General features: G+C 39.5%; 1 protein-coding gene across 3 annotated transcripts in view; it reads right to left on the bottom strand.

Moving 5' to 3' along the window:
• Positions 1-15,535, bottom strand: part of LOC145993200 (uncharacterized) — a 776,759-nt gene that overhangs the window by 180,119 nt on the left and 581,105 nt on the right. For all 3 annotated transcript variants that reach the window (XM_083129421.1, XM_083129420.1, XM_083129422.1), the window contains one exon: positions 10,303-10,395. In XM_083129421.1, the coding sequence (XP_082985547.1) occupies positions 10,303-10,395 (93 nt within the window). The remainder of the gene's footprint in view (positions 1-10,302; positions 10,396-15,535) is intronic.

Raw genomic sequence — 15,535 nt, 5'->3', positions numbered from 1 at the left:
GTATCCTATACTTTCTTTAGCTGCTGATTCTATTGCATTACGTATGTGCTCCCAATTCTTATTTACGTCTGTTTCATTTATATTTTCATCATCATTTAAATCCTGCAAAACATCAAATCTATTTGACAGTTTAATTTGGTAATCTTTCTTAATTCTTTCATCAGTAAACTTTCCTGTATCAAATTTTAGAACTTTTAGATTTTGTTGCTTATGATTTATCACTGAGAGTCTTTCTCTTAATTTAGCAATTACTAAATAATGGTCACTAGCACAGTCAGCACCTCTATGTGTACGAACGTCAATTATACTAGTATGCCTTCTCTTATCAATGAGAATATGATCTATCTGATTGTGAGTTTTACCATCTGGAGAAGACCAGGTATATTTATGGATATCTTTATGTTTAAAAGTGGTACTTTTCACAATTAAATTCTTTGAGGTTGCAAAAGTAATTAATCTTATACCATTATCATTACTTAATTCATGAAGACTTTCTTTACCAATCGTGGGTTTAAATGTCTCTTCTTTGCCAATTTGTGCATTACAGTCACCTAACAGAATTTTCATATCATACTGAGAAAATTTATCAAAGACCTGTTCTAACTCTGCATAAAAATCATCTTTAGTATTATCATCTTTATCTTCCGTTGGTGCATGTATGTTTATTAAAATAATTTTACACCACCTACCCTGTAAAACTGCATATGATATCCTATCATTAATAAATTCTACTGTTTTAAGAGCCGATATAATTCTATTATTTATGAAAAAGCCTGTTCCAAAATTATGATTTTCAGTACCACCATAGAAAAAAGTATAATTTTTAGTTTTACAATTCCCTTCTCCTGGCCACCTAACTTCCTGGACAGCTACTACATCTAATTTATACTTAACTATCTCATTAACTGTACACTGAAATGCCCCAGGCCGGTAAAGGCTCAGAACATTCCAGGTGCCTAATTTAATATCCTTCTTCCTAACGTAGATCTTATTCTTAGTCCAGAGACCTCCCAAAGTAGTCCCCACCCGGAGATCCGAACGGGGGACTATTTTACCTCCGGAATATTTTACCTTGGGAACATCCATGGCCTTATATTGTTGTTTCTTGACATGTGTTTTTACAGTGCAGAGTTGTCAGCTCTACGCCTAACCCCCAATATGAATGGAGGAACTACTACACAAGACGAACACAAACACATTAGACAGCACAACTACTACACAAGACACACACAAACACATCACAACTACAACAAAATATAAACACAAACACACCACAACTACTACACAAGACAAACACAAACAAATTAGACAGCACAACTACTACGCAAGACAAAACCAACATACTAGACAGCACAACTACTACACATACATACTAGACAGCACAACTACAACACAAGACACATACATACACACCACCGATACTACACAAGACAAACAGAAACACATTATACAGCATAACTACTACACAAAATAAACACAAACACACTAGGCACTACAACTACTACACAAGACAAACCCAAAAACACTACACAGCACAACTACTGCACAAGACACACAAACACATAACAACCACTACACAAGATAAAACACAAATGCACAACTACTACTACAAAAGATTATAGCCGTTTGTAAAAAAAATTCTCATGACCGCATAGGGAAAAAAATTCCCGTCCCGATCCCGACTTCGGGAAATGACTTCCAGACTTTGTCAGGAAATGCCGAATGGTCATTTTAAAAAAGTCGTTACTTCTAGACTTTTTCTGCATCGTAAATGTCTGGAACTCTCTCTCTCTCTCTCTCTCTCTCTCTCGAGAGAGAGAGAAACTTATCGGAAATTGTTAGTTTTTGTATCAGAAATACAAAAACAATCACTTAAGGTGAAAATGACCTGTAGAATTCGAGATTTCCAGAGTTTCAGGAAATTTCGAACTTTCCCCATCCTGAATGTAGGGATTTAAAAAATTTCCCGTCCTGATGCAAAACACCCCTAATAATAATAATAATAATAAACAACTCTTCTTTATTAGAGTGGGCGTGTTTCGGTCTCAAGGGCCGCTCTTACAACAAACCCTTGTCTGGGTGATTAATACAAAGTAAAGTATAAATGGAATAAAATGGAGTATATGAACATATCCTGATTACATGTATGCGGTGTATTACATGTATTACACAGCACAGTGCATAATTACTAAACTATGACCTTCTGAAATATTTCAGGTAAAAGATAAGATGAGTCACAAAAGCTTTAAAATTTTCCACAATAAACACAAATTTTGGTGCAGAAATTAAAATACAGACACAGACACATACGAATAACAAGAACTCAATGCTTGTATGCCTATATGTTACCACAGGTTAGTCAATAACCAACTTTGAGAGTAGAGAAACGTGTCACAATCTCCCATGAAATTATAATATATCTGCAACAGCGTTTTAAAGAGCTTTAAATGCTTAAATATGCACTTTGTAATACAGGGCCACACAAAATGTAATACAAATACCAATGTGCAGCTGGGTTTTTAGTGGAAAAAGCAACAAACAATTATATACCTTATATAATGTGCAGTACAATTAATGTTAGAGAAATGGCTTTCTTAGTTGTAGGTTCTTATTTTCTAATATTTCTCATGAGACAAATCCCGCAGATACACCTCCCTTAAGAAAAGAGGTGCATGCTCGAATTCTACAAGAATGTATCAAAATGCTCAGATACAAAGTTAAAAATCACCATTTCACTTTTACGTGTAAGTTTTTTTTTTTTTAAAGATATTATTACTAATGAAATCCAACATGGTAATTTGTATTTGCACCTGTTGGTATATACTTCTTATACCCAGTGACATGGTGAAAACAAGACAACTAAAAATCAGATTTTCTCTCGCGACCTATTTAAATGAAATTCGAACTCTCGACCGTTAAGACAGTTGACTCGATCGCGTCCTTTGGCAACGGCGATTCTGGGGAAAACGCTGATTTCCTGCTTTTTATATTGAGCTGGTCTAATGCAATGTCAGCGGAGTTTTTCCACCTCTGCTGAAGGTCGCTGGCGTGATTAGCTTTTAACCTTTAAACAGCCGAGCCGGTTTTCGAAAGTAACCCCTCTCTCGCCACGGCGAGATTGCGCGCGATTTTTAAATTCTTACACTTATTTCAGAAAGACGTTATATCTCTGAGAATATTTGAGCAATATACTTCGGATAACTTTTGTTTGAAAGCAAAAACATCGGAGCACGCGGCCGTGTACAATTCAGAAAGTACAAGTGAGAAAGACGGGGTTGGGAGGGGCCAAGTCCCCAAATTTCAATTAAAAAAACATCTGGCGTTCCCCCCCTCTTCTCCCGTTACTTTGGAAAAAGGGCGCAAACTTTTGCATTGTTTTCAAAGAGTAGACCTTTTGCAACAAAGTAAAACTTGCTTCAAATCCCTAGTTCTCATACAGGCTGAAATATGATGCAATATGTACAATCCTGCATTTTGGCTAAAAATAGCTAATTTGCATATTAGAGAAAGGGGGAGTGGGTGGGTTTTCTACTACATGACATTTCAAAGTCTTATCTCAACATCTATCAGTGTCTACAACCTCAGATACAAGTATGAAGGTCCTAAAAGCACGTGAATGTTGTAATCTGCACCATGGGTCATATATGACCCATTGGCTGTTTTCGCCTATACCTTCTGTGGGTCATATATGACTCATTGGCTGTTTAAAGGTTAAGAAGCTCTTTTCCAATGCTTCAGCGTGACCCCTTTTTATAACATGTTTAGCTTATTTATTTAGGCTGCCCGGGTCCTAGGTTCGACTCACGCCTGCAGCGTGATACGGTATGCAGCATTGTCGTTGAATGGTCGGGTCGTTGGTCAGCGTGGAGAAGTGGATACGTAGATCTTTTCCAGATTTCGCTCGGTATCACTCTTCAATATATAAGAATTACATAGTGGACCGATGAAGTTCTCACAAATATCTTCCACGAGCAGGGGCGTGTGAGAAGTTAAGTTCCTGCAATAGGGATGTTCGAGTTGGTTGTGTATTCCAGAGAAATAATAGAGCGCCGGTGAATTTATGTGAAGATTAACCCAATTTAGAAAATACCATTTTGTTACCATATTACGTATACTTTTACAATTCGGCAATTTGACACAGAACATTGGTGCTAGGATGGTATGAAATTTACCTGCATTTCGGAAAATTCTAGATTGTTGCTTTTATTTTTTTAAGTTCGCTCAACAGATAGGTTAAATGGAACTGGGCCTACAGTTTAAAGTGAGATCCGGACCACTATGTGCCTCATATCGAACACAGGACTCCTTGACTATAAGGTGATACGATCAGCCTCTGTTTCGATCCCTGCCACGAGTGATCATCGACAGTTTCACCAGTTTTTCATTCATCCTCATCGTCGCGATTAACCCTACATGTAGATTGATTGATTGATTGATTTAGTTTATTTTACTTCGCGTTTGTGCCTCGTGGTTAATTTGCGAATATGGGGATGAGTGATGAAATGATGAAATTGATGAATGGACATTACAAACAACGAAGCCCGAGCTGGATTCGAACCCGAGACCCTTGGCGTAGCAGCGCGATGTGCCCCTACATGTAGAAAAGCGAATAAAATGACAGAAACAGAAAGAACAAATACGTAAAATAATATCGTGCTATGATTAAGAAGGGTACACACTGTCAGTTTCATAATAGAGATATTGCCAAAGATTGCACAACTGAGATTTGAAAGAACGGAATGAGTCTCGTTTTTTAAAATCATGCTCCAAATGTCTGGGTGCAGGGGTAAAATAATCTCTTAGAGGGGTAGACATTGACCCTTATAACTAACCCCCTGGACCCATCCGCTAATTTGCACCCTTTTTTAAAAATTTGTAGCCGTATTTTTATTAAAGTTGCTTTATATACACTTTTCGCTACGCAATGATGAGAATAAATTGTAATTCGATAAAATTGACGAAGGAACAACCACAAATTAACAGCTATGTCCAGCTCGGAGTCTCTCAAAAACAGCTAAAGCAATCCGTAAACGAAATCTCCAGCGGACTGGGCGAGTCCAGTTAGATAGCCTACTAGAGTGCGCGTCAAATCTCCTGCATATGACCTTGAACGACTGAACAGCACCAGCGAATCACGGACGTGCAGCGTTGCCTAGTTCAGAAGCTGTTTCACCTCGCTACTAAATCGTGTATCTGGCGCTCGGATATAAATAGATTATTTCAAGTGTCAGTAGTTCAACAGATGGAAAGATAATGAATTTGCGAGTATGTACGAAAAACAAGCGTGATTGTAGCTTATACCGTTCCCTCTGTAGAAGCAATGTTATTATAAACGCATTTGCATTGTATCATTTTTGCTCTCCCTTCGTTCCTGTTGCATTCTGAAACTTTCCGATTAGCTAAGGGAACAGGGCACGTTCGTTCCCAGTGATGGTAGAAGAAGTTGACGAAGAGGATACCGTCATTGTTCGTTTTTTTTTTTTTTTTTCATGTGTTTAGTGGGTGTGTGCAGCATGTCGTTGAGTAAACCAAGTGGTAGTGATGGCGAGAGAAGAGGGAAAATACAGTGTTGTACGAAGCCAGGCACGACAGGTGATTTTTCAGGTGTACATTTTTTTTAAAAAAAAAAGTGTTCGAGTGACGAACAAAGAAGTAAAATTGACTTTAAGAAGTGCCAGGATCTAACAGCTCAAGCGTGTGGTGTGAATCAAGCTACCGTTTCTCGGATATGTTCGGGGGCAAAACAATGTGGATCGGGGCCTGCTCCAATGTTTCAATCACCTAGACTAGAAAGCACATTAATATACCGAAAAGAACGACAAATTTAGATGACTTTGAAAAAAGACGTAGTTCGTAGAACAGTCTTTGAAATTTACGATCGTGGCGAATTTTCTACTACCAAAAAGATAACGTACTCTTTACGGGACAAAATATCTTACAAAGGCTCTACAACTTCCACCTTGAGAATATTGAAAGAATTATGCAGTCCCTAATCAGGTATGTTCTTTTCTCCCATTATGTTTATTATATGTTATATTATCTAATGTTCCGTGCTCTCCGTGACAAGGCGTTTCGCTCGACCACGCTGTCTCTTTCCGTGTGAGATTTCGACATGGCACCGCTGCAGTGCGCTGCTATTGGCTATCGCCATATGCAGGAGATTTGACGCGCACTATAACAGCCTAGAGTGTGAGTAAAATGTGTAGCGATAGGTGCTGGGTTGAGATGACGTCATCGGCTCACTTGTTGATTGGAGAATACTGGAGTTACGACTCGCAACGAAGCTGCTTATACATAAAGGGCAGAAATGTTACGGAAATTATTTCACATTATGAAGTTGTCGCTGGCAGCAGTGGGGTGCCTAAGGGGTGTTGGTGGGGGTCATACACCCCATTTTGGCTCGTTATTCCTAACAAATATCACCAAAGGCAGGAAAAGATGTCAAAATGAGGGTCGATTATTAAAAAAAGTATTCACCTTATAAAGTACGCGCTGGCAGCAGTGGCGTGCCTAAGGGAGGGGTTGAAGGAGTCATAACCCACATTTTGGCCCATCATTCCTAAAAAAGAACGCAAAATGAGGGCTGACTACTAAAAAAAAATGCTGGGCACGCCACTGGAAGGGACAGTCCAAGATGGCGGACAAGTCTAATCTGCAAGCTGATGCGGTCTTTCTGAACCGATTTACGCCTGCTGGACGATCTTTTCGCAGCGGTGCAGGCTTTAAAATTCCATCTAACTACCACGTAGTTGCCACGAGAAAAAAGAAAATTTCTCTTTCTCGCAGTCCGACATTTTTATTGATACCGATCTTCCCTTGCTCATAAAAAAAACGTTATTTGCATACGTTTTGGCGAGGTTAATATCTAAAGTTAAAAGCCCGAAAGGAGTTTTATTAATTCACAACCAAACGCAAATTCATGAGACCGCCCCCCACCCCTCAACCAATGTAATAAATGGCGAATATGACAGGCATTCTGCGGCAGTGGGCTACCTCGTAAAAACCTTAATAAAATTCTGAGATACTCTTTTCCACCCCTCTCCCCCACAACTCTTCTTGTCTCTCATTTGAAATTTCTTCTTTTTTCGCCCCGCGTTGCTTTTGTTGTACCCTGGAGAGCCTCTTTGAGGTCGACATGATGAAACGTTACATGGATTGTCCCCAGCTTGGATCCTTCTCTTTGACTCGTTGCAATTCTCGAAAAAGAGCGAGTCTATTATTGTAGTACCCCCTTCCCTTCACTCTACCCTCTTTGAATGCTGTTTTGAATTTGGAATTTCAAGTACGGTCCGCAATGATATCGGTACCGAAACAGACATTTCTCTCTCGCAACCGCATACTTTTGTTTGCTTTCTCTAGCGAGCTGGGGCATGCATTTATAGCCACGGAGAACTCGATCGACGTTCTCTTGTTTGTCGTCAGTCCCACAGAGTGATTCAAAAGTCTCTTGATATTTTCCTTATATCGCTATTGAATGGTGTTCAGGATGGGGAGAAAGACACTGTTATTTTCCAGCAAGATGATGCACCACCCCATTTCGCCAGAATCGCTCTGGACTACCACGCTGACACTTTCCCCGATAGATGGATTGGCCTTGGCTCGCCAAGACGTTGGGCGGCTCGATCTCCAGATCTGACTCCCCTGAAGTGTTTTGTCTTGGGTTTCATTAGCTGAAAGGTGTACCAAGTAAAGATCAACACCATAGAGCAGCTGACACAGTGAATAGCTGCAGCAACAGGGGAGATCACGCCAGCTAAGTTGGAGCATGCGTTCTGGTCTACGCAAGAGAGGTGGGTGTTATGAGTAGACTTTTACGGCCAGCACATTGAAATGCACTGAGTTTGTCTTCTGTTCTAGAGTATTTTTAAGTAGTATTGTCAATTTTCTCAATAAAATGCTTTTTGATTAAAATGTCAAGAGACTTTTGAATCACCCGGTATACTCTGTCCCGGGAATCTCTGGAGCGAGCGAACAAGTCTCTGAGCAAGTAGTGGCTGTAGAGGGCTCTCTACCTATGAACGTGCGAGGGGAAGTGAGTACATGGAGGGGAAATTGTAGCTGTAGCTATTAGCTGTTAGCTGTTAGGTAAAGCTCGGAAAGGCCTCTGGAAGAAGAAAAGGACAAAGAAAAGGATAAGGATTTACACACACACATACATACAGAGAGAGAGAGAGAGAGAGAGAGAGAGAGAGAGAGAGAGAGAGAGAGAGAGAGAGAGAGAGAGAGAGAGAGAGAGAGAAAGGGACAGACAAAGATGAAAATATGGAATGAAAGAGGAGCAGAGTAAGAAGGAAAGAAACAAAGAAGAATAAGGGAGAAAGAGGTAGACAGAGATGAAAATATGGAAAGAAAGAGTAGTAGAGTAAGAAGGAAAGAGAAACAATAAAAAGAAGAAAGAGAGAGAAAGACGCATCAAAGAAGAAAATATGGAATGAAAGAGGAGCAGAGTAAAAAGGAAATAAACAAAGTAGAAAGAGAAGAGAAAAGAGAAACAAAGGTAGAAGGAGGGAGAGAAAATGAAAGAAGTAAAGGAAGACATAAAATAGAAACGCTAATAGAAAAAGAGAAAGAAAGGTGGAATTAATGAGATAGCTAGAGAAAGAGGCTGAAGGATAACGGAGAAGGACTCTTAAAAGATGAGCCTACTGCGCTGTTAAGCGGTAGGTTATGGGTTCGCAGGGGGTCTCCACAAGGAGCCAGGGTCGAGAGATTCTGAGATGTATCTACTAGTTTAAGAACACGCTGTTACATCCAGGTGCACAATAGAAAAGCTGTTATTGATGCACCTACGAACAGCTAAGGAGCGCAGTTGAATTCTCTACCCGGTTCAGTTTCACAGCTTGCTTAAAACCTCATGCTAAGATGCATTGTCCCACCCGCCGCAAGATGGTATCTAAATCGATTTAAGTGTTTCTGACTTGCTATTATTTAAGTTGACCTAGTGTTGGTATCGTGTCGTTATCAATGTTGGATCCTTGCCGAGTAATTTGTTGTGTCCCCTCTTGAATTAGTCTGGTGGCAGGAATTCCTGGAGTACTAAATTTTCCCGTCGCTGCGAGTTCAGCTCTTTCCCAAGGGATTTTGCATTTAACAGGGAACGTTTTCTGTATTCAAATATATGCTTGCAACATTGATTGAATTAAAGTTTTCACTGGTTTCTAAGCTAGGCCTTCAAGGCCTTAAAGCAAAGGAAGATAAGCCAATCCGGTGTTCACTGCACCACGTCATAGAGGCATATGCAGGGGATATAGAGGTAGGTGCTACATATTCACGATATCTACTATTTGTGGAGGTGATGTGATCATCACCACGCTCCATCCTCGTTATCCGAGTCGCTTTATGGGAAAAGTTCCCAACTTTTAGATCATCGAACCCGGGCCTCCTCATGGCAGTCTCATACCCTAGCAAGTAGACCATTGTGTTTCTAAAACTGTTGTAAGTTTCTTCATGAAAAAGAAAATTTCAAGGTAGTTCTGCACTTCATTCATAAAAAACAAATTAAGTGGATCACACCTTACAGGGGTAGCAGAATCTATACGCACATTAGTGTTAATGCTTGCACGAAAGAATTCAAAAATTTGCTTGGTGCAGCTCGCTTGTCTTCATAGCTTGCCAAAATTGCAATGGTTTCATTTTGATATTTCTGTATCAATTAAACCTAACGCTTGTTTGTTAGTGCTTTATACTTCTTGTGTTCCTGAAACGCTTCTAAATTCTGCTAAGAGTTCGAACATGAATTTTAAACTGGAAATAAATCGTTGACCAGCCCATCAACCGCAGATTTGTGAATTGCAATTTTTATACACAAACTGGATGTAAAGTTTGTATACGTGCGTATTCATTTCTGAAATATTGATTGTCTGTTGATTTATAAACCAAAACCTCTACAGTTAAAGTCTAGTTGTGAGTAACAGTTCGAAAGGAGGCAACTTTCAGCAAACCATCCCGATACAAGGAACACACACGGGGAAGCAGCTTCTATGGAAATTGTCGTTGTTTCACTTTCAGAAGATTTGTTATGAATTGTAACAGACATAAAAAATACAAAATATTGGGCGATAATAAACAACTGAACATACAAAAGCGTAATACTAATATTTTCTCATCATTCTACCCACTACCCCTTTTGAGTTTCGACTCGCCCACTTGAGCTAGGCTCGTCTTCCACGATCGAACAGTAGTATCTAATCGTCGACCTATTTAGCTGTGGACAAAGCTTTCGAATTCGAAAGCAGATCCCAGTATCATAAATGGAGTATAACTAATAGCAAAAGGTAAGAAAAAAAGGTTCTCCCAGCTTACCTGGCGGGATCTTTGATCCTCTTCCGCAATTGCAGACAGAGTCCCTTCCTCCATTGAACGGACACTGCGCACTGCACTGACCGTCTTTGCAACCTGCAAGTAAAGGAACGCAATTTATTCACAGTATGTATCAAGTTATTTCTGTAATATTACACACCCTAATATCCCTAATAATTTCTTGAAACCTTAGTGTGTTACGTTAGCGATGTAAATCTGAAAACACTGCTGCTATGATGAAAGTCTTCGATAGATTTTGGCCCTTGGTACATCTTGAGACCACAAAAAAAACTGATCACTGAATGCAGCTTTCTTTGGCTGTCTTTATTAACGTCACGGTACGTGACAACTGAACGAACAACTTCAAGAGTCAGCGACAGAGAATATGCGATCTAAAAGACAACAACGCTGCCAACAGAAAAATCATCACGATCATACTATTTCTTTTACAAGGGTGGTTTAATAAAAAAAAAAAAAAGTATCTCTCACCTACTCCCACTTATCGCAGAGCCATGATATTTTGTGCTATCAGTGATACATATGCGTGTAATAAAACTAAAAAGTTGTAACCCTAAAATTTAGTTAGTTATAGAGCTGAACGTGTGAGAAAGTACGTATGCTGCCTAAAGATTCGAAACTGCTTCACGATAATGCTTCGCTTCACATGCCTGATGTTGCAAAAAGGCAGACAGCCAGCCTACTCATCGGATCTTTCACTCACATCATGGTTTCGGAAATGACGAGAAACTTACTTCTGCAAACCAAAATCACAAAAACGACATACTTCTCCTTATCTACTGGAACAGAATAGAATAGAAAAGTATTTTCATTTACTACAGAGCGAGGTTAAGCCTTGGGCTGTTCTACCCCTAACTCATGTATTTATGATACTAAGATCAATTATATAGCAAACGAAATTAACATAAATGAAAAATAATGAAATTTTAAGAGACAATACAATGAAAAACTATTATTAATACACACATACGCATTCACATACACATGTGTACAAACAAATTTTCCAAACCTAGACTAAAATAACTACACACAATCTGAATAGTCTATTGTTTGCTGCCATGCAACACTGCATCCAGAGGTCCTACCAGTCTCAAAGGTCCTGTGACTAATATACACAAGGAAATTACACGAGACGCGTCAGTGAATTTGTACGCTCACAGATGGCAACACTGGACAATGGCTTGTTAGTGGACCAAAAATGCCCTGGAGGTCCATTCCAGCATCTGACCATGACGGTCATCTCATCTTGAACGCTGCAGGGAGACCTCTCGTCTTATTTCCAAAACTTGTTCCATTCTCAACTCTGCGTAATGCCCACGAAGTCTTGGGAAAACGTGGACTTCTGCCTTTGATCTGTTGCTGGGTACAACAGGACACGCCTAAACTCGGAAGCAAGTAGTTATCAGTTACAGGAAGCGGCCTGTCCTTGCAAACTGCCAGAATTGTTACCCGTGAACATCTCTCTTATTGGCTATAAGATCAAATAAGTTAGGCGTTGTAATTTCCATCAACCAATCACATAGCAGGGTGGGTTTTTTGAAATATCTCTCCTTTGGTTATTTAACGTATATTTTCTACCTATTTCGATAAATCGCAAACCGCATTCATTTGCAATGTTCTTACTTTACATAATTTCGTTACATAGCTGGTCGCGACAATTACGATATGAAGGATGATTATCAGGCTTATTTTTTTAAAGAATTTAAAATATAATGACCATTCACATGAATTACAAAAGAAACAGGTATTGCTGTGAAACGTACCTTTCTACGAACGTTGGTTCTCATTTAAACAAGAACTGTGCTCTTCTGTTCTTCTGCTCAGCAAATTTTGTAATTATTTTTTCATTGAAGCCCTCTATGTTTGCAATGTATTCTTTCTCTATTGTAAGCACTGTCTGTCTTGTCCCATTGCATTTCTTAAGCAGGTTTTAATACGCTTCAATGTGCTGAAACATCGTTCAGATTCAGCTGTTGCCACTGGAGTTATTAAAACTATGTTTGTCATTTTTACTGTTTCTGAAAAGGTATCCTCTAAATCATTTTCAATGAAAAACGAATGCAATGTACTGATAGAGTTTATGTTTTTAAACTCTTCACTACAATAACGAACACGAAGTTCACTCCTTAGTTTTCCCTCTTCTATGAAGGGACAATATTTGGCACAATTCTTACACGAATCATCGAGAAAATCAGACTTCCTCCAGTCATTGAATTTTGCAGGGTCAACTAAATTGAAACACTCCAAATGTTCAGTTGCCCCAAATCTCTCTTCGGCTTGATGAATAATTATATCGCAGCACTCAATAGCGCATGCTGTTTTGTTAACACTGCTTTTTCTATTCTTCGAGATGTTACACAGAACAGAACTATCATCTCAAGAGTTAGCCAGTTCATTCCTAATATCACTGATGTCAGCAACAATTTTGCAAAGATGTTCCTTTACGTGTACCATTGTTGTAATTTTCTTCTGCAAAATATTGTAAAATATTTCGACGAAGGGAATTATCCTGTTAAAGACACCCAAGAAAAAAATGAATTCCTCGTCTTCAAGGAACTGTATTAGTCCAGTTGCTTCCCTAATTGACACAGAATCCCATGAGCCATCTTTCTGAATAATTTCCAAACACTCTATCAGGGCTTCCTTGCACTGGAAAACAGACGACACTACCCTACTCTGAAAATTCCATCTTGTTTGACATGTTCGCGGTAACCGTCGATGACATACCTCCTGCAGTAAATCTGTTCTCTTACTAGATGAAGAGAAGAACGAAGAAAATGCAGATAAATTGGCAAAGAAAATTCTGATAGCTGTGATGGTAGAGCATACTTTTTTGCATTATGAGATTGAGTTGGTGTGCATAACAATGCACAAAATAAGCACACGGATAAACATCTCTTACAAGTTTCTGGACTCCGAGCCGTACCCCTCGGAATGTAGATCCACCATCATACCATTGAGAAACTAATTTATCTTTTAGTTTGTACTGCTCTAATGCATCTAATATACATTGGGATATCCCTGATGCAGATCTGTCAGTCAGTTGCACGAAACCACGAAAATGCTCTACTACTAGCGAGCACTGAACAAAACGAATCACAATAACCAATTGTGTCTTATTGGAAATGTCGCTGGTTTCGTCAGCTTGTACAGACACAAACATAGCTTTGTTTACATCCTCCTGGAGGCCTCACTGTAAACCTGGTACATACAGTCTAACAACTCATTTTGTACCACGGCTGATGTGTATTTATTTACTTTGGATTCCGCTAAATGTTCATGCAAACTGTTATCTAGCTTAGCAATCTCATTTACTAAATCTAGGAAGATGACTCTGTTTAAAAATTGTTCTCTTTCGTTATTTCCTCGTAGAGCAAGTTCATGTCGAGCACAGAATTTTAAGCAATCGATAATTCTATTTAATATATGCCTATTTTTCCGGACTAATTCATTGTGCCTTGTAATTGACAGTCTATATATCCTTCATCGATTTGTGTTCGAACATCAACCTTTCCAAACAAACTCAATTTTAACGAGTTTCCAATGTGCGAAGAACTAGTTTCATGTGACTTAATTCTTTCAGAAAGATGTTTGAGATCACTTATACCATGAACTGTCTGTCCATGAAGCATCACAACCAAACAAAAGGCAATTAAAACAAAAGAGAGTTTTCTTGATCTCGCTAGCTGCCAACCACGGTTTTCTGTTGCACCAGTCTGGATTGAAAGAGCGTGATTGTGATTTGTGTTTTTGTATTAATGTAACACTCGGATGGTCAGGACCTGATTGTTTAACAACAAGTTTTTCTTGGTCACTCAATGTCTGAAATGGTGTTGCCAACAAGAAATCCACTTTTTCATAGCGAATAAAAGCCACCACAACGCTACATTACAACACGCGGGATCGAACGAACGCGATTCCACGGAACTAGCCCCGAATTAACACCCAAACCCATTGCACTCCCCCCTTCGCTCTCTCTGCTAGCACGTGACCTTCACTGTAGCTTGTAGCGTAGACCACGCCTTCCTCTGCGACGAGCGCCGAGACCGATAACTGACATCAATGCCGCTAGGAGCGCTGTCGTATCCATTGCAGCAGACGATGAACTTACGTGGGTAAAAATCGCCTTTTAAAAGATTGTGTGATAGTTATGTATTATGGTGATTGAAAATTACGTCAATACGTCCGTTTTTCTTTAGGGGCTAAGCCCCGGAAGCCCCAAGGGACGAGACACCACTCATGATTATGATGAAATTGATGAAGGGGCACTCGTAGAGGAACACCAAAACTCGACCGTGGAACAAACAGAAAATAAAATCCATTCAATTCAATTTACATGCTTGATATACAACAATTGATACAATGCTTGTAATAGTTAGTTTCTGAATTCATTGATACTAGAAATTTTTATTCCGAAGGAGGATAGTAAAAAAAGTAAAGTGCTCCCCTGTGCTTTTGCACAACACCATGAAGGCGTATAGGGGGTGTGGAGTTAGGGCCCCACACTTTCTTGATTTCGGCCGAAGGTGGGGGTGATGTGATCAGCACCACGCCCCTGGCCGTCTTTATCCCCCAGAAATTCTTCCAGGTACCCACTTTATATGACGCTGGGTGGCGCCGTAGCCGCTTAAACAGGTGGAAAAACTGATTTCATTGCTACTAGAAATTTTTATTCCGAAGACTAATTATATTTTAAGATTCAAATTAACTTAGATTCATTTGGAAAAAAGTACCGTATATGAAGTATTTAATACATTTCAGTGAGCCTATTAATATGATATTTTGAATCATATTGAATATCTGATGTTTTCACAAGTTCGCTTGAGCAGAAGAGAAGAAACAGAGAGAGAGAGGAAAAAGGAGAATGGCGAGAAAGAAGGAGGGAGGGAGAGAGAGGGGGGAAGAAAAAGGGGAGAAAGGCAGAGAAACAGCACGACCGAGAAAGAGAGAGAATGAGAGATAGAAATACAGAGAGTGGGGGAGAAAGAGAAAGGGAGACAGCGAGAGAGGGGGAGAGAGGCAAGGAGCGAAATACAGAGAGAGAGAGAAAAACACAGAAAAGCGAGGAGTGACAGAAAGACGACAATAGAGGTTAATCAAGAATGAAAAGTCAATTTTCACCGAATGAGACTGAATATTCTCCATTCTGGAGGTGAGTGATCTAAGGTGGGAATATTTCCGATTTTGAGCATACATAAAATCAATTCTGAGGTTCACT

The sequence above is a fragment of the Lepisma saccharinum genome, chromosome 1 (assembly GCF_977018435.1).
Source record: "Lepisma saccharinum chromosome 1, izLepSacc3.1, whole genome shotgun sequence".
NCBI lineage: Eukaryota > Metazoa > Arthropoda > Insecta > Zygentoma > Lepismatidae > Lepisma > Lepisma saccharinum.
This window is presented reverse-complemented; position numbering and strand designations above follow the sequence as displayed.